This window comes from Cetorhinus maximus, chromosome 17, assembly GCF_964194155.1.
Source record: "Cetorhinus maximus chromosome 17, sCetMax3.hap1.1, whole genome shotgun sequence".
Taxonomy (NCBI): domain Eukaryota; kingdom Metazoa; phylum Chordata; class Chondrichthyes; order Lamniformes; family Cetorhinidae; genus Cetorhinus; species Cetorhinus maximus.
The window spans coordinates 34,226,791-34,253,957 of record NC_135895.1 but is presented as its reverse complement, the minus strand read 5'-3'; the positions used below and the strand labels follow the sequence as shown (position 1 = coordinate 34,253,957).

The 27,167-nt window shown below is 40.2% G+C and overlaps 1 protein-coding gene across 4 annotated transcripts in view; it reads left to right on the top strand.

Annotated features, from left to right (window-relative positions):
• Window positions 1-26,449, top strand: part of elovl8b (ELOVL fatty acid elongase 8b) — a 46,857-nt gene extending 20,408 nt beyond the window's left edge. For 3 of the 4 annotated variants that reach the window (XM_078560955.1, XM_078560956.1, XM_078560954.1), the window contains 5 exons: window positions 3,838-3,918; window positions 13,902-13,958; window positions 17,947-18,061; window positions 19,297-19,424; window positions 21,342-26,449. In XM_078560955.1, coding sequence (XP_078417081.1) covers window positions 3,838-3,918; window positions 13,902-13,958; window positions 17,947-18,061; window positions 19,297-19,424; window positions 21,342-21,509 — 549 coding nt within the window. In that variant the 3' untranslated portion in view covers window positions 21,510-26,449. The remainder of the gene's footprint in view (window positions 1-3,837; window positions 3,919-13,901; window positions 13,959-17,946; window positions 18,062-19,296; window positions 19,425-21,341) is intronic. The other variant, XM_078560957.1, reaches the window with a different exon arrangement.
• The last annotated feature ends 718 nt before the right edge of the window (window positions 26,450-27,167 follow it).

Genomic DNA, 27,167 nt, shown 5'->3' with positions numbered 1-27,167 from the left:
CTAGTTGTGGCCTAACCAAAGCTTTTCAAATGTTCAACATGAAAGTCCTGTTTTGGTACTTAATACTTCTGTTAATTAAGTCCAAGATTCCATATGCTTTGCTAACTACTCTCTCAATATGTCCTGCCACCTTCGAAAATGTACACATACTCTTTAGAACTGTGCCACTAAATCTGTATTGCCTCTCTCTGCCCCTTCTGCCAAAATGCATCACCATCTACCACTTGTCTGCCCATTTCTGCCAGCCTATGTCCTGTTGCAGTCGTTTGGTATTACCTCATTGTTTGCCAAAGTTTGGTGGCATCAGCATATTTTGAGATTTTACTCCAATATCCAAGTTATTTTTAGATATAAAGGCAGTGGTTGCAGCACTGACCCATGGGAACATTACTGTCTACCATCCTCCAGTCTGAAAAACAACCATTTACCACAACTCACTGTTTCCTGTCCTTATGTAATTTTTTTTTACCAAAGCTGCCACTGACCCTCCTATTCCATGGGCCTCAATTTTGTTAATCAACCTTTTATGTGGTACTTTGTTCTTAAAATCCATATAGAAAAGATTGGAAGATTTTGCCAAGCCCTTCCACTACCTCCACCCTCACTTCCTTTAGCAACCTAAGATGCAAGCCAGCCAAACCAGGTGACTTAACCACTGAGAGCATAGCCAGCCTTTTCAGTACGTCCTACCTATCAGTTCCATTACAGAATCACAGAACCGTTGCAGTGTAGAAGGAGGCCATTTGGCCCATTGAGTCTGCACTGGCTCTCTGAAAGAGCATTCTATTTAGTCACACTTCCCTGCCCTATCCCTGTAATCCTGCCTATTCTCTCTTTTCAGATAGCAATCCAGTTCCTTTTTTGAATACCTCGATCAAACCTGCCTCCACCACCCTCTCAGGAAGTTCGTTCCAGACTCCAATCACCCTCTGGGTGAAAAATCTTTCCTCACATCACTTTACTCGTTTTGCCAATTATTTTGAATCTGTGTCCTCTAGTTCTTGATGCTGTTGAGTGGGAAGTTTCTCACTATTTACCCTGCCCATACCCCTTAGGATCTTGAATACCTCTATGAAGTCTCCTCTCAGCCTTTTTTTCTCCAAGAAAAACAGCCCCAACCTCTCCAATCTATCACTACCTCTACCATCTCCACTTCTACCGATATTTTGTCAAAATCCCCTTCCTTAATAAACACCGATACAAAGTACTCATTACATACTGTATTCTAGCCTTTTCCTGTATCTCTAAGCATATGTCACCTTCTTTGTCCCTAATAGGACCCACCCTGCTTTTTGCTTCCTGCTTATTATTTACATTCTGGTAAAAGATTATTGATTCCCTTTTATGTTAACCGCCATTCTATTCTCATATTCTCTCTTTACAGTCTTATTTTTCTCTTCACTTCCCCTCCCAACTTACCCCTCTCAACTTACTGTGTTTGGTCTGGTTCCACCTTGAAGAATTCAGCTAACATGCATCAGATATTCTCTTTCCATATCTTCATCATATTTTCTATTTCCCTCATCATTCAATGAGTTCTGGTATTGGGAATAAAATTGCACCAGGTTTCCCCCCTCAAATATGTCACAACATATTTTTTCAATGCGGGGGTTAGTCAAAATTAATAACTGCACAGGTTCATTGAAGACTCTACATGTGATTGTTCAAATGAATTTGAGCGGAAACTTGAACCATGAAATCAGTTCAGAAAATCAGCACAACTCTTGAGTGTAGTTTTCCCACAAATAGCCGATTATGTCCAAAACAGAAATATTACCCTACAATCTGAATCGCTCGATGTGGTCAAAATGTACAAAACCTTCAGTGTTGCATTGACTGAGATTTAACTGTTGTAGTGCTAACTTTCTTCTCACAGGGAGCCGAAGGTTTTTCTTATAAGTTTATAAGTTTGATTGAACCACCCAATAGTCTGATAAGGAGTTCAAGACAACAGGAACTTAGCTATTTCTTTTTCTGCCATTACATTGCAGTTTATGTTGTTTTTGAAGATGCTTTCATGCATACCTAGTGTTATGAACAATTTTTCAGTATTTTGAGCAGAAGTAAAATGGATAGATGCATGGGAGTTGTTTCAGCGTTTGCAGTGCTCTGTTATTTAGAAGATGCACATTTAAGTTCTATAAACTTAAGGTGAGCATGTTTTGGGTATATGGTATTATTCCTTGTATCAAGTTCAAAATAATTTTTTAAAAATTAAATTTCAGAGGGAAGCACACTTCATATAGCCATTTTTTTAGGTAGCTCTGGCTGAACCAGTGTTTTGAGACCGAAGGGGGATGCGTGTGGTGTGGTGGAAGTAGTTTCTGATGCAAAACTGTCGCCTGATTAATGAGGCCATCAAGTTATAAATCGGAGAGAATTCATTGCCGCTCTTATCACCACCACGACAGGATTGGATAATGAGTGACTGAAATAGGGGAGAAAAGCAATATGTGACTTACATACTTGGTGGGGGGGATGGGGAAGATGTGCATTAGGTAGAGGTGGGCAAAAGTTTTATTCTGCTGACTCTATTCGGAGAACCGATATTTGTATAATTATTTGAAAGTTATTTTTGCTTCGTTCCATTTTTTGTAGTTTTGAGCTGCCTTGAAAATCATTTAATTAATAATGTTGTTTTACATGGTATGATTATCTAATCGCCAGTACAATTTCCCATTCCAATTAAAGTTCTTTTTTTTTCCAATCCTTTGCACTTTTCCAAATGAGAAGAGCAATTGTACTTGTATAAATGTGCTTTCTCTTTAACCATCAACAAGTAGCCCCGTTGTCTTGCCCATATCCTCTTAGTTTTCTTCTCTCTGCTCAATGCTTTCGTGACGTGCACAAATGAAATTGAAAGACTTTTTGGAGGTTAGGTGGGGGGGAAAAAGAATACAGTTCCCAGTGCCCTGGTGAAGTGCTTTCACAAGCTAATGGATTGTGTAAGCAGACATGGTTAGATGTGTTGCATCATTATTTTTGTTCAACATGGAAACTTTATTGGTCGGTACCTAATCACTCAGAGGGTGGTTGGAATGTGGAACACACTGCCTGAGGGGGTGGTAGAGGCAGGAACCCTCACAACATTTTAAGAAGTATCTAGATGAGCACTTGAAACGCCATAGCATACAGGGCAACAGGCTAAGTGCTAGAAAATGGGATTAGAATAGATAGGTGTTTGATGGCTGGCACAGACACGATGGGCCAAAAGGCCTGTTTCTGTGCTATATAACCCTGACTGTAAATTAAAGGGTCACATGGTTACCTTTTAATATATTCCATTAATCATGTTTTGAGAGTTTTGCAATAAATTTGCTCTGTAAGGTTGTGGGAAAGATTAGTGATGTCAGCTGAATTTCTGCAATGTTTGTGTGTAACTCACCATTGAAGCTATAGATTTTTATAGTTGTAGATATTTAGTAGATTCCAAACCAATCGAGGATAGTCTTTTAACTTAGACCTTGGAGTTTCTTCTTAGCGTCAATCGTTTGTCAGATGTCCTTTAGACGTTTCATACCATATACATTGAGCAATATTTAAGTTAGTTTGGCTATGAGTTGAGATAATTTTCTGATTTAGGACAAAGCTCAAGTAGCTATGAATATCATTTCAATCCATGAGTATTAAATATCTGAAACAAACGGGCTTTTTATTTACTGGTAGTGAAGGTTAACAGTGGCAACCACTTAAACTGATATTGCTAGATTCGAACTGAAGTGGTATTGTAACTCACAATTGCACTGTGACATCTGTTTCTATTCTGTTTCACTACTCATAATGCGGATATTGTGCTTATTTATATATCTAATAATTTAATTTAATTTTGCATTCTAGTTCCTGGTGACATCAATTCGTGCAAATTACAGCTATCTTTGCGAGCCTGTGGATTACAGCAACAGTGAGCTTGGACTACGGGTGAGAAACATGGATAGAAAAAGTGGCTGAAGATCTATCACTGTTAAGTCTATTAGTAAATCAGGTGTCCAGCATTTAAATTTAATTCTGTGGGGGGAGATTTGTAGAATGGGCACATCTCTTTGCACTGGTTGTTAGCATAGTGCAGGTTATTTCATTAAAAGAAGTGAGAACATTTTCCTATACAGATGTAGTTTGACCTCTGCATTGGGTTTCATTGTTGGTTCTGAGTTAATAGTACAACATTTCAGAACTTGGAAGGGTGCTAACAAGTCAGGACCTAAAGTTGCATAGACAAAATGTTTGCTTATACAAACTCTTAAGAGTGTCGATATGCTGCAGATACTCTTTCCGAGATTCAGTGGTGTCAGTTGCTCGATAAACTTGTAGACTAGATCAGGTGCTTAAGTCATTTGCATGCATGTTTCTTCAATCGCTCTGAAAGCTGACCAAGCTAACAGTAGATGAGGTGAAGTTTGGTTCAAGTCATCAGCTGCTTTACTGACACAAGCTAAAATGTGCAGGGCAATAGTATGATCATAGTCATTTAGTTCAAAGGCTACTTATATTTGTGTAACTACACAAATGAACTACTTAAACAAAATAACTCCTCTGCATTCTTTACCACCTCACAGGACCGAGATAAGGACCCTGCAGCTTTCTGCCTTTTTTAACCCTCTTGCAGCACTTTGCTGCCTCATTGACTTTGATCTCTGTATTCTAATTTTTTAAATCTTCTCTCTGTGTCAAAAAACCTGGCAACCTATTCTTTTCCACTCAAGGCTGAGACATCGGAGATTTCCAACACCTTGTTAAGTGTCTTTCTGAATATCCAGACAAACTACAGGTCATTTATTAATATATATATAACTGTGGATGCTGGAAATCCAAAACAAAAACAGAAATACCTGGAAAAACTCAGCAGGTCTGGCAGCATCGGCGGAGAAGAACAAAGTTGACGTTTCGAGTCCTCGTGACCCTTCAACAGAACTAAGTAAAAATAGGAGAGGGGTGAAATATAAACTGGTTTATGACTAAGACTTAGATTATGACTTCCTTCTCAGCCACTTTATAAAGGAAAGATGCTCCATAAATGAGACAAACCTCTTCAAGCCCCTGCACTGGCCCTGCCTACTGAAGCAAGGTTAAACTATTGACTAAGTCTTTAGGATGAGTAAGGCTGTGATGTGGCAGATTGACCTTGAAGGAAAATCAAAGCATACCTAATATGAAATCATGAAAATTTCCTAGTACGGACCTGGTGTGCTATTACTGTTCATTAGCTTCTGCCTCTGTTTTGTTATGACTTGTTTTATGGCTCTTTTGCACACGCTGCCTAGGTCTTCAACAGCAAATAAGTCGCAATTTCACCATTGTCTTCAAAGGGGGGTGACTGGTAACCCAGTTATACATTGGAATATGTCTTAAGTGTACATAGTTTGCCCAACCAAATTTGTGAGATGGTCAGCCAGCTGATCCCCAAAAACTGTACATTATTGAAGCATAAAGGAAGCGAGTGTAGCACTGTCAATATTGTGGAAATGAAAGCTGTTCAAGCTGAAAATTGCAAGTGAATGTCTGTGTATATATGATTCAATATTTCTAGTGTGCTACACAACCCCCTTTGTACTTCCATTCCTCACTCCCTTATTTTTAGAAAACCATGGTGCTGTCTCAGTGATGGAAGGGAGATTTGCTCCTGATCCTACCAATTCTGCTGTAGAAAGGAGTCCAAATAAGCATTTTTTCTCACATTGAAGGAGAGAGAAAAACTATGCTGTGCATCACCCCAAGCCATACTTATGTAATTCATAGTAGTTAGCTTCAGAGTGGCATTTAGCAGAAGCCTATTTGCTAAGGATGAGTGGATGATTTAGAGAGAAGGCTTGAAAATGAACAGAAAATGTAAAGTAATCTAAAATTTGAGTCTATCCATCAAGTTAAAGAAAATAAATGAATCTTTTGAATCTACAGTAGGTGTAAAGCAACTTGATGTTGAGCTCTGTGCATGCTTGAAGGTAATTGGTTCTGGTTTTTCTATCTCCGTCTGAATATATATATATTCATTATACATTCAGAGTTCCTCCCAGCTTAACATGCTAAGATAAGACTGCTTAGGTGGCTTTGTGTTGACATACATGTGCATGGCATAGTATGTGAAAATGAAGTTCTACCTTTGTGGGAAAGAGACAGAGAGCAATAGGGAAAACCTAATAATAATAAATAATAATAAACCAACACTGATAGCGGTCTCGGGGAGAAATCTCTTGTCTGGCACTACTGGGTTATGAATTGCACCAAAATATCAGCTGAGATGTGCTGAAGTCCTTGAGTGGGGTTTGAATCTGCTGAAAGGTGAGCGTGTTACCATTGACACCTAGGTGGAAAGTAGAAAATAAAAAAACTAAGGGTGGAACTTTTCATGCCCGCTGGCGTCGGACGTGTTTGGCGGCATGAGCGGACAATATAGCAAGAAGGCCAAAAATCGGTTTCCCGTGAAACCAATTTGCAATCGTCCACACTGCCCATCAATGGCGGGCCACGTTTCCTGCCGTCAGATGTGAGGAACTGCATTGTAATATATCTGCATAATATTATAAGCCTCACTTGCTGGAATCATCCCCCCAATCAGGATCATTCGAGCACATCATCGTGATTACGTGCCAACATGTTTCTCAACCGTATGTATGCGACGTGCACTTAGCGAGTTGCGCTTCGCTCAGGACTTTGAGGTTTGTATGCCTACCTTGTTTCAGGCAGCACTTGCAGGCATCAGCGCCAGGCTTCACAGGCAGCGCCATATCACTTTTAGGGGGGCTCTGGGGCAGGTCTCTACCTACCAGACCAGCCATAAGATGGAGCTGGCTTCTCAACAGCTGCAGGGCTAGGGCTTGCTTGGGGAAGGGGGGATAGTAGTGGCCTCAGGGGAATGAAGATGCTGCAGGGTGAAGGCTGCACTGGGGAAGGGGGTAGTGAATGAGTGATGGGCTTGAGTGTGAGAGTTTAGAGTGATGAGATGGTTGCCTTACCCTGGCGGCAAGGATGAGATCATTCATCGGTCCAACCTCTTCTGTGCAGCATTGGCACTGATCACCACTGCCATCGCCTACCTAGCCAGAGTGGTAATGTTGCTGCCCCTCCTGCGGGCAGAGCTGGGATAGAGGATATCACATCAGGCTTCCCCAGCATCCAAAAGGCGATCGAGGGACACGTCACTAAACCATGGGGCAGAGGTCGTCTTGCCCTCCGGGGCCATGTCTTTGCAGCACTCCTACGCTGGAAGCACTGAGGTGTGCATGCGGCTGCATTTTAAATATGGTGCCCGGCGTGATGAAGTGGCGAGGTGATGGTGTGTGGGCAAATTGGAGCCCGCCCGCCATCAAAATGGCGCGTTTCCCGGGGTCGTATGATTAATGAGGTGGGGTTGGGATGATATGGCGTGAAAAGCCGCCATTGCGGTCGGTGAGTAAAACGTACTTTTTCCCACCGGCCACCACACTTAGTGCAAATCTGGGATGATTCCGCCCTAGATTACTAACATATGTTTCTATTACATTAATCTTTAGATTGTGTGTAACTGACTTGAGATTTGTCTTTAGGCATTTTATTGATGTTGGCATTCTCCCCAATGCTTCATCAAGGCATTTGAGATTGAAGCACTGAAATACTTTACTTCAGACCCCATTAATTACCATTTCATATGAACAGTGGTTTTTTTAAATAGATGGGTAATATTTCTGCATAAACATTGGATGGTAAAGCTATCAACTTAAAATATTTTTTCAGTGATTGAAGATTGCTGTATAAGTGACAGTGCATTAACAGTATTAAAAACTATGAATGTTTTATCTTCAAATAAAAGCACAGTTCTCTGATAAGATAAGTGGGCAAACACATTATACCAACTATGATGCTGAGCAATACAGATCAACAGGTTTGATTTTGGATCTTGCTGAGTTAGATGGGACAACAATGCAAATACTGCATTTGGTTCTAGTGCCTTTGTACCAGGGAAGAGACGAGAGTTAGGTTTCAACTTTGTATCTTTTTCCAGTGCCAATTCCGATAATTTCCCTTCACCCAAAGCTAGAAAATGAATGGCTGGACATCGGGCTCTGGTATTCTTCCCTGCTTTCCTGCCCTGTTTAAACGGTGTACTAGCGCTTGCAGTTCAGGCTCAAATATGAACGATAGCCAGCTATGTAATCTGAAAGCTACTATTTATACATTAATCAAATATCTTTTTAGTTCTACTTATTACCTTTTTTTCCCTTTTATTTTCTTTGTTGCCTGTTACCAAGGATTCATCTGATCATCCAGCAGAGAGCATCATAAACTAATACTGTGAGACAAGAGATTTCTTCTTTAGACTTTTCCATGACTGCCATCAATGTTGGTTCGTGACTGATAGATAACTGTGATTTTCCCTCTTGGTCTCTGTGTTGCCTTCCCACCAAAGCAGTTTTCAGTGGTGGTGGTGTTGATGAAATAGCACCCTCTTGTGATTATCTTGTGCTTTGGTACCAGTGAATGCAGTGAAAAGCTGCACCATTTTTTTCAGGAAGCTATCATGTAGAATTGCAAAACAGCTGCACTAGAATAGGTTTAAAGACATAGTTGTGAATCTGTTAACTGAATTCAAGGCTTAACACTTTTTATTTGAAGATAGTGTATTTTGAGAAACATGTTTCTGTGCCTCTTGGAATGTGTTTGTTGTTCTACAAAGCAGATGACTCTTTTGAAGGTTCAATTTGGTTATGGGCTTTTATATTTTATCTGAAAAAGAAAAGGATGCAATCTCAATGTAGTTGCAGACCCAGAGCTGAAGGCTGCCCACAAATTGCCAGTCCCTCAGAGAATGGCCTGTGTAGGAAATGGATGGATTCACACTGGTATGGTAGGAGTGCTGCTTGAAGATTGGATTAGGCAATTTGTTAGGGAAGAGTAAAATTTGTTCAATTCCGTACCTAACCTTCATGATACGTTATCTCTGTACACTTGGTGCTAACACCAAAGATCACTTAAAAGTTAAAAAGAAAGCAAATGTTCCACCTGTACTGTTCCTGAAATATCAACATTGTTGTGACCAGGTGAGGAGGAGTGAACTTACTCTCCTCTATTCAGCCTCCTTGGTTGGTCACAACAAAGGTTTATTTCTGTTTCATGAGGACATGTCTTTTCCAAATCACAATGTATTTAACTATTTATGCAGTGGGCAATAAGGAGCCAACCAAACAAAGTTTTCATCAGTTAAAGAGAGAGCAAATTTATTGACCACTAAAGGGGGAAAATAATAAAAACATGGTGTCACATACACAGATATCAAAAATAAGGGAAGTTAGAGCCCAATAAAAAAGTTAAAAGAATAGATGGTTAAGTGTCCTTTGCTTGTCCTTGAGGCATAGATTGTTAAACATTGCAGCCGATTTGGATTAGCTGGCTTTGTGGATGTGGTCAGATGTAGAAGATCTCAGTTCGCTGGTAGATTTAAGCCAGTTAATACACTTGTTCCAAAAGAGGGAGGTGAAGGGAGCGCAGTTTTTCAGCCTGTTTCCTCTGCTGAAAACTTTCTTGACACTCCGTGTCACTTGCAATCTCTCCCTGTAGTGGCTGGCAGTCTTGTCCTGAAATACTTCACCCATTGTGTATTTCCAAAGAGTTTTGAATGGATCTGTCTGTGGCAGTCATTATTTCAATATCCAGCACTTTGCATTTTAATGTCACTTCCTTAGACAGTGATGAGTTTCAATGGGTCTCTGATTTGTTTGTTTTTCACCTTCATCTTGGAAGATGGTCTTGAATTTTTAAGTAGTTCGTGCTATCTCATATCGAATTGCAAAATTTCCAGTCATTGAAAGTTGAAAAATTATATTTTCAAAATTAAAGGGGCGCAGCCTCATGACACCTCCGGATCACAAGAAATGCAATGAGATTTGCTCCCACTTCATCACAAGACATTAAAAAATACAAAACAAAAAAGAAAACACATTTGCTCCCATTGTCTCTTACTCAAATTGCAACCGTTCTGCTCTACTGCAGCCTTGATACCCAGGTGACCCTAAACTGTGTTAGGCCTTGAGTAACATGTTCTTACATTATTTTTTTTTTGCCTTTTCAGGTCGTTAGTTATAAACAAGCCAGTCTTCAGTTGAAAAGATTAGGCTGGCATCAGGGTTCTGAAGTTGCTTTTTTTTTGGTGGCAGGCATGACAGATAATTTTGCCAGTAACACTGTGCCTGCTCCTGGCTGTAACTCCACATTATGTATTGTCTGAGGGGTTTGGGTTGGTTTACCTGGCTATTAGTCCTCAGATTTCTGGTTAGAGCCAAGCTGCTCTTGGTTACATATAAGGATATTCTGTTCTTCTCACTGTCCCCATCTTCATGCTGTTTAGCACAGAGGCAAATTTTTCGGATTGCTAGCCTGATTTGCTCGGATCCGCTGTCCGCCTCTGTAACCTACGAATTTATCAGCTCCCACCCAGGCACTTTTTTACAAATATGATCCTGGGACGTTAGGAGAAGAACCAATGGGACTTTTTTAAGTCCCATTGGTTCTTCTCCTAGCTACTCCAACTCTCTCAGCTTCTACTGACCCCTGTAGGATGTCTGAACTGCTCTGGATTCCCTGTACTCTTTCAGATTCCTGCTGTCTTTCTCTAGCCTTTTCAGCCTCTAGACTGTCCCTGATCTTTCTGGAGTACTATTCTCCAGCCTGCCTTGGCTGCCTCTATCTCCCTACACAGTTCACATAGTCTTATCTTCCTTTCTTGCTGTCGTCTTTGGAATTCTCTCTCCTCCTAATCCGGCCCCCCTCTCTCTTTTTCTTCCCTTCCCTCAAATTCCAGTCCCAATTTCTGCTCCTCCAATCTTAATTTTTTTGCTGCTAATTTATCTGTTCCAGTGTTCTCAATCTCCACCTCTAGATGTTTCTCCACCCATTTTAAAATTTCTGTGTTTTTGGCTTTAGGGCAAAGCACCTAGCTACACCTTTTAATTCTTCCAAGGGCAATGCCCTTAACTTCTTGCCAGTTATCTCATCTTGATGTATGAAAGCATTGACATCGAATGTGGACATTTTAGCATTTTGGTAATATAGACCCAAGAAAACCTTTTGCAGTTTTTAAATTGTTTTTGAAGGAACAATTTGCTTTCCCCACTCTAATTTTATCATCAGTCTGTGGGAACTAATTGTGGATACAAGATCCCAATTTTATTAAGACAAGGTGAGGAGGAGTGCACTGGCTCCCCTCTATTCAACCCCCTTGGTTGGCCACAACAAAGATTTTAGTTTCTTTTTCATGAGGATGTCCCTTTTCCAAATTATAATGTATTTAACTATTCATGCAGTGACCAATAAGGAACCAATCAAACAAAGCTTTCTTGAGTTAAAAAAAGAGCAAATTTATTAACCAATAAACCCGACAAAAAACAATAAACCCGACAAAAAAACAATAATAATGAGACGTCACATGCACAGGTATCGGGAATAAGGGAAGTTAGAGTCCAACAAAAAAAATTTAAAAGAATATGTGGTCAAGTGTCTTTCAACTGTCCTTGAGGCGTAGACTTTTAAACGTTGCAGCCGATTTGGATTAGCTGGTTTCGTGGATGCAGTCAGATGTAGAAGATGCTGCAATTATTACAAGATCTTAATTCACTGGAAGATTTCTAGTAGTATTGGCTTCCCAACCGGGTAATGCACTTGTTTCAAAAGAGAGAGAGCCCAGATTTCCAGCCTGTTTCCTCTGCTGAAAACTTTCTTGACACATCCTGTGTCACTTGCAGTCTCTCTCGGTAGTGGCTGGCAGTCTTGTCCTGAAATACTTCACCCATTGTGTATTTCCAAGGGGGTTTTGGGTTGGTTTGTCTGTGGCAGTCATTGTTTCACTATCCACCACTTTGCATTTTAATGTCTGTTCCTTAGATGAGTTTTGGTGGGTCTCTGATTTCTTTGTTTTTCACTTTCACCTTGGAAGGTGGCCTTGCATTTTAAGTAGTTTGTTCTGCCTCAATTCAAATTGCAAAATTTCCTGTCAGTTGAAAGTTGAAAAGTCATATTTTCAAAACGGCCTCGTGGACACTGTTTACACAGTCTGTATGATTGACAGAGGTTTCCGTTATGAGTATGAAAATCCATTGACCACAACACTTTCTCCCCCTCGCCCTCTCCCCACCCCAGCTTCATCCCATCATTACACTATGCAAATGGCTTGGGATGTTTACTCTTGTGTCACTGTGCAGTCAATAGAAATTTTTTGATTGTTGCAGAATTGTAAAACTGTAGTATTATGAATTGATTCTTTAGCTTTGTTTTCCACAAAAAATTATGCCGCTTGGTAGCCCAAGATTCACTCTTAACATTTGAGTCTGAGGAGCATGAGTATAATTATAGAAATGAACCCAAATGTGGGAAGATTATTCCAAACCAATGTTTGTTCTAGCTCCAGCACTGGCATGAGATAACCCCTAATGTATGCATGCCAGTTCAATTTTATTTGACCTGGCTGTACTTCAGCTGATTTTCCTTTTTTTATCCCAACCAAATATTCAATCGCTGACTGGATGTCATACTTTTGTTTGTTCCCATGTTGGTGTGACATGTATGCAAGAACTTGGTATTTCTACAATTATTTAATTATAGAATGACTAACACTGGGCACCATTTCAACAAATTTCTGATAATTAATGCATAATGTACAATATGTTACGGTATTTGAAAGTGTGAATCAATATATGAAAATGCAGTAAACATACTTTGATTAAAGTGGTCTAATTTGAACTTTGGAATGTCAAGTGCGCACAAAGATCACGGGTTGGTAGCAATTCTGTAGGTAATCAGCTTATTCATTGGTACCAAGTTCTAAGCATCAAATGAGGGCTCTCATCCCCATAATTGCAAATCAAAGCAAAATATGCATATGTTCATAAATAATATAAAAAATCAACTACTGTTGCAATTTGTGGGTAACTGTTATTGACTGCCAATACTGTTTTGTTGTAAAATCTAAGCATTTAATTTAGGAACTAATCAATAAGGAAAATCAAAACAAATAAATCCTCAGGGATAAGTAGTATTTATCCCAGATTAGTAAATAAGATTCCTCATTATGAGGAATTATCTGAACCCTGGGGAATTACCAGGGGATTGGAAATCGGCAAATGTTGTTGTCCCAATTTTTAAAAAAGCAGCAAAGCAGAAATGGGCAATAACGGATGCATTAATCTTTCTTCAGTACCATGTAAAATAATGGAATAAATTATTAGGAGTAAATATGAGGATTGTCTGTACAATAAGCTATCTGCTGTCAATCTTGTTTTAGAAAGGGAAAATACTGCCAAGCCAATTTCCTTTTCAACTTTATTCAGGAAGTGAAAAGGCAGGTGTATAATTGAGAGCTCTATTGTATGTACCTAGATTTACAAAGTTGTGGAGGTTATGGATTAATCTTTGGCGTAGATAAGAAACTAGCTAAAGAGAATGTATTTGTTACAGCAGCTATATTTAGGGAGGTGTCTGGGGCTGGGGGGAGGAGGGCTGAGTTGGGTATCCCAGGAATTGGCATTGGAGCTATTGCTGTTTCTAAATTACTTCCGTAACTTGGATTTAAAATCTCTGTGCAATTTGGCTACATTTGCAGTTGAAACCAAATTAACAGCTGAAATTTTTTTTTAAATGTTGGACAAAATATATCTAAACAGAACAGTGGCAAATGAAATTTAATCATGATGCAAGTGAGGCAACACTAAAACTTGAAGTTTTTAAAAGTATTGGAAATAAATATCATGCATGTCAGCATGGGAATAGAAAAATGATAACTCGATGTTTTAAGCAGAGCCCCATTAAAAATTTTTGCTGCAAAACGGCTACTCAAAACCTTTGTATTTCAGATGGCGATAGACTTGCTTGCATTTCTACCATTTTATATCTTAGATTTTGCTCTTTTGCAGCTTTTTCTTTTTATCATCTTTGTCTGTTTACAGATGGCAAATGTCTGCTGGTGGTTTTTCTTCTCTAAAGTCATTGAACTGATGGATACAGTAAGTAACCATCTTTTAATTTTGAAAGTACAATATTTTCAACTATTTCAGTGGTTATATTGGGTTTGGTTTTCAAAACTACTACTTGTTTTCAAGAGGCAGTCTTACCGATTTTTCTCAGGACTTTTTTCCCTGGAAGCTTTTGAATCTGAGACCAACATTAACAATTCCCTTAATTGAATGAGTAAGTAAGCTGTTGGAAGGATTTTTTTTTTTTTTTTTGAAACATTACTTCAAACTGATAAAGGAGTAATTAGCGACTGCACCCCTGGCACAATAGTAGAGTTTCCATAGTGAAATTAAAACCACAAGGTACTTAATATACGTGAATAAATGAATGATGATGATGGATTGAGTGCAACTCATTAGGACAATGTCTCTTTACCTCCAGGAGTGAAGTCCATGTCTCACTGTTTCTGACAAGGCAGTATTATAGAGAGTGCTTTATTTTAGGTGACACCACTAACCAGCACATTTATGACTGCTTGGCTTGGTTCACTTTGATTGATTCTCACCTGAAAGTCAGAAAGTTATTGTTTCAAGTTCCACTGCAGGACTTGAGTTCATTAACGATCCACTTGGAGATGTGAGCCAAGGCCCCAAGTGCCTGTTCAACTGGATGTTAAAGGATCTGATGTGACTATGAAAGAAGAATGAAAGTTTCCTCTGCCCTGGCCAACATTCTTTCTGTAGCACATTCCACCAAAAACAAATGACGAGGTTATTCAACTCATGGCTGTTTGTGAAGCATTTTTGTGCAAAATGGCTGCCCTATTTGCCCGTAGAACAGTGGCTGCAGTTCCAAGTCATTTAAGCGCTGTGAGATATTTCTGAAGGAAGTTTTGAGGTGCTGTAAAAATGTAGGTTTTTCTCTTTCTTTGACCTCGAAGCTCTACATGACAGTTTGATCTTCTTTGCTAAATCTGTTTCATTCATGTCATTAAAGATATCTTTAACTTCTGTTAGAGCAAAAAGGTAACTCGAGGTTTCATGATCAAACTCGAAATGAGTATCACTTACCAGTAATAGTGTTGTGAATGGAATGTTCACCTGCTAGGGATTGGTTTAATAAACAGGGTTAGTATCCTGGTTTTGAATGCTTGTTCAAAGACTGACAGGGCATTACAGGTATAGATTTAAAAATAATGGAAATAGGTGGGAAAAGAAAAATCTATATAAATTATTGGAAAAAACAAAAGGGAGGGGGAAGAAACGGAAAGGGGGTGCGGATGGACGAGGGAGTTCAAGATCTAAAGTTGTTGAATTCAATATTCAGTCCGGAAGGCTGTAAAGTGCCTAGTCGGAAGATGAGGTGCTGTTCCTCCAGTTTGCGTTGGGCTTCACTGGAACAATGCAGCAAGCCAAGGACAGACATGTGGGCAAGAGAGCAGGGTGGAGTGTTAAAATGGCAAGCGACAGGGAGGTTTGGGTCTTTCTTGCGGACAGACCGCAGGTGTTCTGCAAAGCGGTCGCCCAGTTTACGTTTGGTCTCTCCAATGTAGAGGAGACCGCATTGGGAGCAACGAATGCAGTAGACTAAGTTAGGCGAAATGCAAGTGGAATGCTGCTTCACTTGAAAGGAGTGTTTGGGCCCTTGGACGGTGAGGAGAGGGGAAGTGAAGGGCCAGGTGTTGCATCTTCTGCGTGGGCATGGGGAGGTGCCATAGGTGGGGGTTGAGGAGTAGTGGGTGATGGAGGAGTGGACCAGGGTGTCCTGAAGGGAACGATCCCTACGGAATGCCGCCAGGGGGGGTGAAGGGAAGATGTGTTTGGTGGTGGCGTCATGCTGGAGTTGGCGGAAATGGCGGAGGATGATCCTTTAAATGCGGAGGCTGGTGGGGTGATAAGTGAGGACAAGGGGGACCCTATCATGTTTCTGGGAGGGAGGAGAAGGCTTGAGGGCAGATGCGCGGGATATGGGCCGGACACGGTTGAGGGCCCTGTCAACGACCGTGGGTGGAAAACCTCGGTTAAGGAAGAAGGAGGGCATGTCAGAGGAACTGTTTTTGAAGGTAGCATCATCAGAACAGATGCGATGGAGGCGAGGGAACTGAGAGAATGGGATAGAGTCCTTACAGGAAGCGGGGTGTGAGGAGCTGTAGTCGAGGTAGCTGTGGGAGTCGGTAGGCTTGTAATGGATATTGGTGGACAGTCTATCACCAGAAATTGAGACAGAGAGGTCAAGGAAGGGAAGGGAAGTGTCAGAGATGGACCATGTGAAAATGATGGAGGGGTGGAGATTGGAAGCAAAATTAATTAGCACCATCTGACATTCAGGGCCTGGCTTGTGGACAATGAGAATGAGCTGCTAATTTGTTACCTTTAGCACATTGGTGTTGCATTGCATGTGCTTCCATATGTAGCCAGGGTGATGAAGGAAACTCTGTAAATGTATCTGCTTACTAATGTCTGTTATTGTCTGCTAAAGTATGCTGTAAAATATTTTTAAAAGTTGAATAACATCAGCTATGCCATAGAATTTTTAATGAACATTCTAAGCATATTTTTCAATTGCCACGCTGCTAAATTATTTTGACATTCATCTCTGTGGAGTACCACGCAAGAGGACACTGAATGCAATCCTATTAGAAATTTAATCTCCCAGTGTGAAATATGATTTTCATGGCTTCAAAATGGAATCTGAATAAAATCAATACTAATATCTCCTTAGAGATTTTACACTTTTTTAAAAAAAGTGCTTTATCTAGACTAACATTATTAATGGCGCTGGCCTGGTGATAGACGAGTCTGTCTGTATCAGAGATAATTAGAGAGTATCCTGAATAATATACGTCAAATCTAATGAACCCTATATCAGTGAATTTACCATCACTGAGGGTGATGTAGGGTTGATTCCAGTTTGTTCTTTGCATAGATACAAACATTTTATTTCAGTTAAGAGGAAAAGCAACGTCACAAGGTCAGAAATGGGGATGTTCACTGATGAAAGCACAATGTTCATCGCCGTTCGTGACTCCTCAGATGTTGAAGCAGTCCATATCCAAACGGAGCAAGACCTGGACGATATCCAGGCTTGGGCTGACAAGTGGCAAGTAACATGCATGCCAAACAACTGCCAGGCAATGACCATCTCCAACAAGAGAGAATTTAACCATCGCCCCTTGACATGCAATGGCATTACCATCACTGGATCCCCCACTATCAACATCCTAGGGGTTGCAATTGACCAGAAACTGAACTGAACTAGCCATATAAATACTGTGGCTACAAGAGCAGGTCATAGGCTAGGATTCCTGCGATAAGTAACTCACCTCCTGACTCCTCAAAGCCTGTCCACCATCTACAAGGCACAAGTCAGGAGTGTGATGGAATACTCTCCACTGCCCTGGATGAGTGCAGTTCCAACAACATTCAAGAAGCTTGACACCATCCAGGACAAAGCAGCCCACTTTGATTAACACCCCATCCACAAACATTCACTCCCTCCACCACCTACACACAGTGGCAGTAGTGTGTACCATCTACAAGATGCACTGCAGGAACTCAGCAAGGCTCTTTCCAAACCCACAACCGCTACTAGACACATGAGAACACCACCACCTGGAAGTTACCCTCCAAGCCACTCACCATCCTGACTTGGAAATATATCACTGTTCCTTCACTGTTGCTGGGTAAAAATCCTGGAACTCCCTCCCAAACAGCACTGTGGGTGTACCTGCACCACATGGGTTGCAGCAATTCAAGAAGGCAGCTCACCACCACCTTCTCGAGGGCAATTAGGGATGGGCAATAAATGCTGGCCTAGCCAGCGACGCCCAAATTTTAAAAAATGTGTTGACTATTCATTTTCTCAGCTCCCCCTTGTCACCATTCAACCTTTTTGCTCATTGTCCACAGGTGTCAAGAGACCAGATTGAATGGATTTAGTGTTTTATTTCCCTATAACCCGTACATATCTTGCGTTTTCCCCCCCTTGGTTTTGTCATTTCTGCAGCCCTGCTGACTCCATTTAATTATTTTTTGGCAGATATTTTTCATTCTGAGGAAAAAGTACAATCAGATCACATTTCTTCATGTTTACCACCATGGCACAATGATTTTCAACTGGTGGGCTGGAGTAAAGTATGTACCAGGGGGCCAGTGTAAGTATTTACTCAAATTGTGACCTATAGGACGAGTACAGCTTTTGGAAAAGATTGCATGAAGTAATTGATCATTTACTTTTAAAATCAAATCCTACATGAAAATTTACTGTTAGTTAATTCAAATGATTAGCAGATAAACCACCCTATTCCATTACATCATTCAGGTTGGGATGTATTTGTCCAGGCAGCCAATTTGTTGACAAAATAACTGGTGTTTTATAATTAACGTATTCAGCTCTCCCAGTACAGCAGTTATTATTGGAGCAGGTTTCTTGATCACTGTGAATAACCTGAACAGAATATATGGAATCAGAGAACCTTACAGCACAGAAGGGTCCCATTTGGCCCTTTGTATCTGTGCCAGCTCTTTGAAAGCCCTGGCCAATTTAGCCCCCAGCTTCCTCCCCATAACCCTGGAAATAAGTTGTCTTCAAATATATGTCAAGTTGCCTTTTGAAAGTTCCTGTGGAGCATGATCCACTATCCTTTCAGGTACTGTGTTCCCGATCTTGACAATCCTCTGTATAAAATGTTTTTTCCTCATTTCCCCTCTAGTTCTTTTGCCAATTATTTTAAATCTATGGCCTCTGGTCGTGCATGTCAGTTATATGCCTACTGTTAGAGAAATTGAAATTGAAAATCTAAAATATTTTAATTTTGCTTCATCCACCATACCATATGTTGTGGATGTGTTCTCGTGGATGTTTTGTGAGATTTTCTCTATATCCAACTGCTGGGAGCTGCACGAGTAGTCTACGATCACTGGCACTGATTTTGCTTTACTTTCCTGTAGTAAATACTGTGTGTTTGGTACTTTTTAAAAACTGCATGCAATTGGTAACTTGTTATGTATGGTATGTTAGCATGCTGCTAACTTCAGCCATACAGAGGTTTTGGTGGCAGTACTGTTTACAGTTCAGAGACAAGTGAGTATTCACTGGCATTTTCTAGCACCCATTATCCATCCATTGAACTCTCCATTAGACCATCTGGTGTGAAGCTTATTTCTCTATTTTCCTAAATTGTCTTCTAGCTTTTCACTTCCAATAGAATGACAGAAGCTTACAGTTGAGGAGAGACCATTTGGCCCATCTTCTCTGCTGGCTCTTTGCTAAAATTTAGCTGGCTGACAACATGACAAATGATCCTTTTAAACACAGTGCAAATAAGGTTCTGCTATTGTCAAAATCTAACTCACATGGCTGCAAGTAAGTTTTCTTTCTCCTCTTCAGCTTTCTTCATTGGCTTGTTGAATTCCTTTGTTCATATTGTGATGTACCTGTACTATGGTATTGCTGCGATGGGACCACACATGCAGAAGTACTTATGGTGGAAGCGTTATCTCACCATGCTTCAGCTGGTAGGTTTATTCTATTTTTGTAATTAGTGATTCATTGTGTTGTTTTTCATTTTAAAGTGTGCCAAAGAAAACCTTGGTTTTATCAAAAAAAATTAGATCTAATAATATCTGATTTATTTTTTTCTTTCATGGGATGTGGGTACCTCTGGCAAGGCCAGCATTTGTTGCCCATCCTTAATTGCCCTTGAACTGAGTGGCTTGCTAGGCCATATGAGAGGGCAGTTAAGAGTCAACCACGTTGTTGTGAGCCTGGAATCACATGTATGCCAGACAGGGTAAGGACGGCAGATTTCCCTCCCTAAAAGGATATTGGTGAACCAGGTGGGTTTTTACGACAATCAACAATGGTTTCATGGTCATCATTACACCATTCCAGATTTTAATAATTGAATTTAAATTCCACCAACTGCCATGGTGGGATTTGAAACCATGTCCTCGGCTCATTGGCCTGAATTTCCGGATTACTAGTCCAGTGACATTACCACTGAACCACCGACTCCTCCCAAATATTTTATGCATCTTGCTTTGTAGCACTGCATAAGAAGCTTCAAACTTGAAAAGACTTTCTATGTAAATTATCCTTAAGCTACTGTATTTAGACAACTCAATGAGTCTGTATTGCAATTGAGAGAATTTGCTGCAGGTCTGGCTTTAAGATTTTATCGCAGCAGATGGAATTGGCATTAGGATCTCACTGCAGTGCTAATGTGCCATTGCCTTCTACTCTTCACAGATATTGTGTTGACAACTATGGCCCCCTTAACATAGGGTAGAACCTTACCTATGTCGGGTGGGCTGGGCAGGAGCGGGCGGGGGCAGGCGCAGAGCTGATTGGCTGTGCACCGCCATTTTGCATGGGCGGGCCAATTAAGGCCCATCCACATAACGCGTGGCCGGTGGTGCTCAGCACTACCTGTGCAGGCGGGGGGAGGAGGGAGAGTCAGGGCCTGTGCGCGAAAGAGCGCAACAATCTCACTGAGGCAGCTCCGTGCCTCAGGGAGATTAAGTAGATAACAAAAGTTTTAAAATAATAAAGTAAAAATTATTTAAACATGTCCCCTCATGAGCTGGGGCATGTTTGTGAAGTCAAGCAAATTTATTTATTTATTTTATACAAGCTTCAGGGAACCTCATCCCGCCCGTGGATGATGTTTCCCGAAAAATGCGAAGGCCGCTTGGGCTCTTCGCCTGCGCCAACATTAAAATTGGACGGGCAGCGTTGTTAACAACTTTAATTACTTTTTCAAATGGCCTTAATAGGCCGCTGACAGTTCGGCGGGCACGCAGCCATATCCCGCCGAACAAAATAGCGAAATGACGGCAGGACACACGCCTGACGTCATCGCATGTCATTTTACGCATCGGCATGTCGGGCCCGCCCCCACACACCGGCGGCAATATTCTGCCCATAAGCTCAAAATGTGCAGTCCATGCTTGGGCGCTGAATAGAAGTATCCCTTTCTAATGCTGGATGCCAGTTCTGTGCAGAAACGACAACCTGTTATCAATGTTCCCTCTAAACTGGGCGGCCAAAAGTTCTTGCGCAGACTGCTTTAAGTTATCATGTGTACACAACCACTCCAAAAAATGTATAAGACCTGCACACTTAAGTAAATCATCTGTGCACTACAGGAAAAATTGCTGGGTATATTGCCTGAAATGTATCGAGGTTGGGAGTTGTACATGTATGATTGAAGTTATGCAAGACCACCTCCTGCAACAGACATTTTAAAAATATTGAGATAAATGAAAATTAGAAATGGCTAGAAATATAGGTTAGTATCTGAAAGGTGGGTTAATAATTTTGGTGAGCCCCTTGAGGGCTATTTTGGGGCATGGAGGGAACCTTATAGGACTTAGTAATGAGTTTCATATGTTTGTATACTTACTTGTTCCATTTTATTTTTTAAATTTTAGCTCCAGTTTTTTGGAATTGCTGTGCACACTTCCTATAATCTCTTCACAGACTGTGATTTCCCAGATGGGTTTAATCTTTTCGTATTCATCTACATCATCACCATTATTATTTTGTTCAGCAACTTCTACTATAAAACCTATATACAGAAAAAGACAAAAAAAGCATGAACTCTGAAAAGACTATCTTTCAATCCTTGACCTACTTGGGAGTATCTGCATCAAAGTCCTCACATCAAACTTGTACATTTTATTTTGGGTGATGGGAAACGGTTTTATATCTTAGGATACATTCTTTATCATGGCGGAAAACCCCCTTGGTTAAGTGCTGCTGTAGTCCATAAGCGTCATCAGTATTTGTGTGTGTACTTTGAAGTTCCATCTGGCAGCTCATAATAACCACCTGTGACTTATCACCATTAAGTATATCTTTTTTTTAATTTAAAACAAGTGTTTCAGCCAAGTTTAACAGTTCTGTAATATACTGAGGTGTCTAGTTCCATGGAATCCATCTGCCCCTATTCTATTATGAATTTCACTTTAAGCTGCTGCTGTTCCTCAATGCCAGGGACTTTTCTATAGAAGCTTGTGCATGAAAACTTGTGTTGCTATCCTTGCACAGCTGGCTGCACTGATGAGAAATGGTGGCAGTAGTGGTACCACATTTACCTTGCAATGGCACAGTTAAAGCTGGAGCAGTTGCGAGAGGTAGCACTGTAAGATAAATGTATTTCATTTGGCTACTACAGAATTGTTTGGACTTTGTACATATCCCTTGACAACAGTAGCAGCGAATTGCACTGCAGTAGCCATGATTTGTTTTCTTACTTCATGTATTAAGACTTTGTAATCTTTGATTTGATTCCTGTAACTTTTTTTGAACCATGATGTGAAGTTATGACTCCTGCTGGTGCTCACAGGGCATTTGTTATTCCAGCTAAATTTCACAGGAATGCCCATTTGCCATCCATCCAGTCATCTGTGGGCATAGGTCACTCAAAATCTTTATTGTCCCTCCACAAATGCCTATGTTATAAATGCGATTTGTAATTAGGTTCAGATTTTGGTGAACTGTTCCCTCATACAACTTGTTCATATTCAAAGGACTTTTATGCAGAGCTCTCTCCTAATATACCTTGGTGAAGCAAAATACAGCACAAATAGGTCAGTGATGCTGCCAGAAATGATTTTATTTTTTAGATTTGGGTTGAATTTTTTGAGCAGGTTGAAGGATGATCAGAAGCCATACTGATAAATACTGTCACTGGAGACCTGTTTTGTTTTAAGATGCTCCTTGTATACCAAGCAGATGTGCCTCTTCAATGCATAGGAATGTTGCCAAAAGTTTGCCACAATCAGAAGTGGCCCCATTTTCCAATTCAACAAACATGAAAGAAAAGAATGTATTGTAAAATGTGGATAAGTGGTGTTTTAAGGAAACACAATATGGATTTTGTTCATTTATTGTACCTATTCATACAAGAAAACCTATAGAGAGTCAATAAGTAACATGTGCCAACCTGTGTTCAATGGACCCTAGTGTAGTGAATTCTAATTTACGCAAGTATGAGCTTTTAGCACTTGTGCCCCGCACTCCTCCACCCTCTCCCCCACCCCAACTGTAAGGCTGAAGCACAATTACATGTTGCACTGTTTGCTGTTATAATACTTTTAAGGATATATTTTATTGCATAAGTTTTTTTTTATCTTGCCTCTTTCCATTTGAGAAGGAATGACACTATGGGAGAGAATTACCAGGTTGATCATAATTCCATCCTCAATTTACAGCCTACACCTTGGAACTAACTAGACTGAATACTGAGAGATATACACAGACATTACACGAGTGCATTGTTGCTGACTAGAATGAGTGGGTTTCTTAAGTTCGGTCAACCTTTTTTTGTCCCGTATTATGAAGGATTATGTGAAAATTCTATGACTCCTTAAAGTTGCTGATTAAGAGACAAGCCTTAAAAACTTAGTGAAGCTTCATTCCAATTGAACTCCTACTTTCCAGCTAAAAATGTAAATGTGGTAGCTTTCCTAGTGGTTCAATTTGATCCCCAGCCTCTGGTCTGCTAGTTGTGCTCAACTTGGGTGTTAATAGTGCTAGAGTTCACCCCGGTATCCCCGAGTTAGGCACATCATCAAAGCAAGAAATAGAAACTTATTCTGTGCTAACAATGTTCTGCTCTCCTTATCTGGCAGTATCTCCCTCTCTGGCAGCTTCACAATTATTGCTGTGCCATCTGATTACTTGTTCAGGATTAAGTCTGGGATTGCCCATTATTTTTCTTCATTTTAATATTGCCAAGACCACTAAGCTTTGCTGGATGCTTGGTTAGACTTTGCAGTGCTCAAACTTGGCATAACGCTTTACTCTAGGTCAAGCCCCATATCCTACCCCCCAGGCCTTAGTCTTGCCTCACATATCCTCCTCTTTCAGTCATGGTCTGCTATTCATTTTGCTATCTATCCCCACCTACTAAAGCCTCCTGAAATTATTTTGCTCATTTATGTCTTTAGTCACCTCACCAGTTCTTCTAGTTCATACATAGTCTGCATCCCCTCTTTTTTTGTGATATTTTGCTTTACTGATGTTGCTTTAAAAAATTGAAGTAATTGTGATTTGCAACAATGATCAACAGAGAGCCTTGTGTGAACATCAAGTGAAAACAGGACTGAGCCTGACTCTGCTTGCTCCCCTCCCCACTAGTTAAATAGTATGCCATAACTTGAATTTGACGATCAAACTCGAGTCAAGGTGAAGTGCCAAAAGGCAACCAATAGCTGTGGAACCAAATCCTAATGAACAGCCATTTCTCTCACAAAAAGAAGGGAGCGATGAAAATTGGTGGAAAGATTGTAGTCCAATGTTTTTTTTCTCAATGGACTTCTGCCAACCTTTGCCTGAAGTCAATTACTAATGGCCCAAAAAAAGTTATTGATCTTCCCTACATAACATAACATAGCAAAATGTGGACTCATAAGACACGTGGAGTATTTAACAAATAAGAGGTAGTAAGAGAATTTAAATAAGAGAATTTAAAGTAGCCCAGTAATTTCAAGCTAAAATACTGATATTGTTGGGTTGGGGGGGGTGGTTGGAAGGAAAATCACTACCCTGTAGCTTACTTACAGTAAATAATGAAATTTATAATGGAAAGGACCTCCATAGCATCAGCTCATGTTGATATGCAATTGATGCTAATCAAAGACTAAAGTTAAGCATAACCCTTTCAATATTTGTGCTTTGTTTGTACCTGAGATGGTCATTTGCAACTTTCTTAATTGGCCCTAGTTTTTAGAAGATACTGTTAATGGAAATAAACTGAAAATCCACACAACATCCATCAACATGTTGCAGGTGATGAGTTCAGAAATACTGCTACCAAGAAGCTGCTAACGATTTAATAGCTTGTAAACAGATTTGAATTGAAAATCTGGAGAGAACCGCAAATTTCTCACAAAAAGCTCTTTAACCTATCTTACAAATGCTGACCGATCTGAATTCAATTTGCAACGTTTTCTGATTTTATTTCACTTTCCAGCAATTCTATTTTTAATTTTAGCACTGCTGTAAGGTAGAAAGTGTTTTGTAAATTAACTTTATAAAATAGTGAAAGTGAAGTTTTTAACTAGCAAATATGCAGTGGAAAATAATGTTGTATTAGATGACGCACAGATAACTATGCACTTAAAGCAGTGATGCACAATGGGAGGCCTGCTGAATGATTTTTAGCTGGTGCTTAATGCACTTTCATTTGAGAAAATCAGCCTGATGGTGATTCCAAAAGATGAGGCTGGTGGTTTTTCACCTACGCTGTAACATACACTTTTATTAACCAAAGCTAGTTTCACTGAATTTTTTGCTTTCCTTTTGCCCTCCTCCAAAAAGACCAGGCAGAACATTCAGCCCTTTCAGCACTGCACGCTCTTGAGAGGTGACTTGCTAGTGCTCCTGACTTAATCTAGGTAAAAAGACAGCAACCCGTTCACTTCACTGGCACTCTGAGAACATGTAGACACTTAATACTGTTGTGTTTGAGGACCTTATACCATTTTTAAGACCATTCCTGCTAATGAATGTATCAGATGTTTGGCCTTTCGTGGGCTAGGAAAAATACATTATGGCCCCATTAGCCAAAGACATTGTGCAGCGCTGGCTTAAGCTATTGAGCGATTGAATACACATGTTGGTTTTAGTTAATATAGTGGATTCTGACGGTAAAACTGGCAGGCTGAAACACTACTGAGCCCAATTTCAGACCATGCTCTGGAGCCCTAACTGAGAAACTAAGTTGTCATCTATGTGTATGATGTCAGAGTCTGTAGAAATGTGATTCACCTATAGGCGGGTCTGGACTTTGGATCACGGCAATGACTGATTCACATAGTTCAGGTGTACCCAGAGTCTGCAGTGTGTTAACAGAATTGAGCGTGTTCATACCCAGGAATCTCAGGAATGCTTTTTACAATAGGAATCCTCTGGCCAAATTGCATGGAAAGGGCTTTTAACAATTTTACCAAAGTGTAATAGTATTTTATGATTCATTAAATTTGAATCATTGTAGGAAGCATTTGTAATTTAAAAAAAAAAGTTTGTACTGATCATTGCATTTGAAAATAATTAATTGCTAAAAATGTTATGTTAAAGCTGCAGGGCTTGCGTATTAAATATCAATCGCTATCCTCAATCTAAGATTGCACAGAAAAGTGATTTTGTCCTTATTTGTCTTGACTTTCCATGGTCTCAAACAATGTACATTCATCTGTCATCTGTTAGAGATGATTGCTGGAGACAGCAGACATCTTCGTGGGTTCTACCACTGTCACTCTAACCAACTGGTCTGGTGTGTGAACCAAAGTGGACTTCCAGCTAATATTTATTACTTTCCCCTGTTGTTTTACTGTTATTTGGACCTCTTGATTGCAGCCCTCGTTTTGAGTGGCTGAACACCATTGAGACTAATGCTAATCTTTTAGGAATGTTTAAATTGAGTTTTGTCTTTTGTTACGTGATGCTGCATGCTAATATTTTACATCTGAACTAGATGAAGTTGTTTGTTTAATGGCCTATTAAGTTCCTGAATAAAAGCTGATCGTTCACTCATGTTTGGTCCTGTGATGCTTGTGTGTATCTTAATCTGCTAAGTTAATGTCATGAATTCACCTTGCTGAGCGCCAGCTGCCTGATGTAAACACACAAATCCTACTTGAAATAGTGGTAACAACAATTAACTAATCTATGGCATGAAAGTAAATATGGCACTGCAATTTATTTTTTGCATTTAAATTCTAGGTAAATATATGCTAGTTTTGGGAGGTGGCATAATGTTACAGTGTGACAGGACATTAGTTCACATCCATCCCCTGTAACAGCAAGCCCGTCTACTGGAGGAGAGAGTACAGCAAAGTGCTTCCTATCAGACAGGCCAAATATTTCACAGAATCACAGTGCAGATGAGGCCCTCCGGCCCATCGAGTCTGCACCGACACATGAGAAACACCTGAACCTACCTACCTAATCCCATTTAACAGCACTTGGCCCATAGCCTTGAATGTTATTGCATGCCAAGTGCTCATCCAGGTACTTTTTAAAGGATGTGAGGCAACCCGCCTCCACCACCCTCCCAGGCAATTTATGCAATTAAATGCTATAACTCCTGACACAATTGTGTTTGAAACATCCACTCAAACATTTCTGATAACATTTAAGGCAAGCATTCTGCATGCCCATATCTTAACATTTGCTTTGGTTGCTTTTTGCAAGGGAAGAACCTTGAGCTCAGACTGAATTAAATATAATTCTGTGGGACCTGTAAAAGT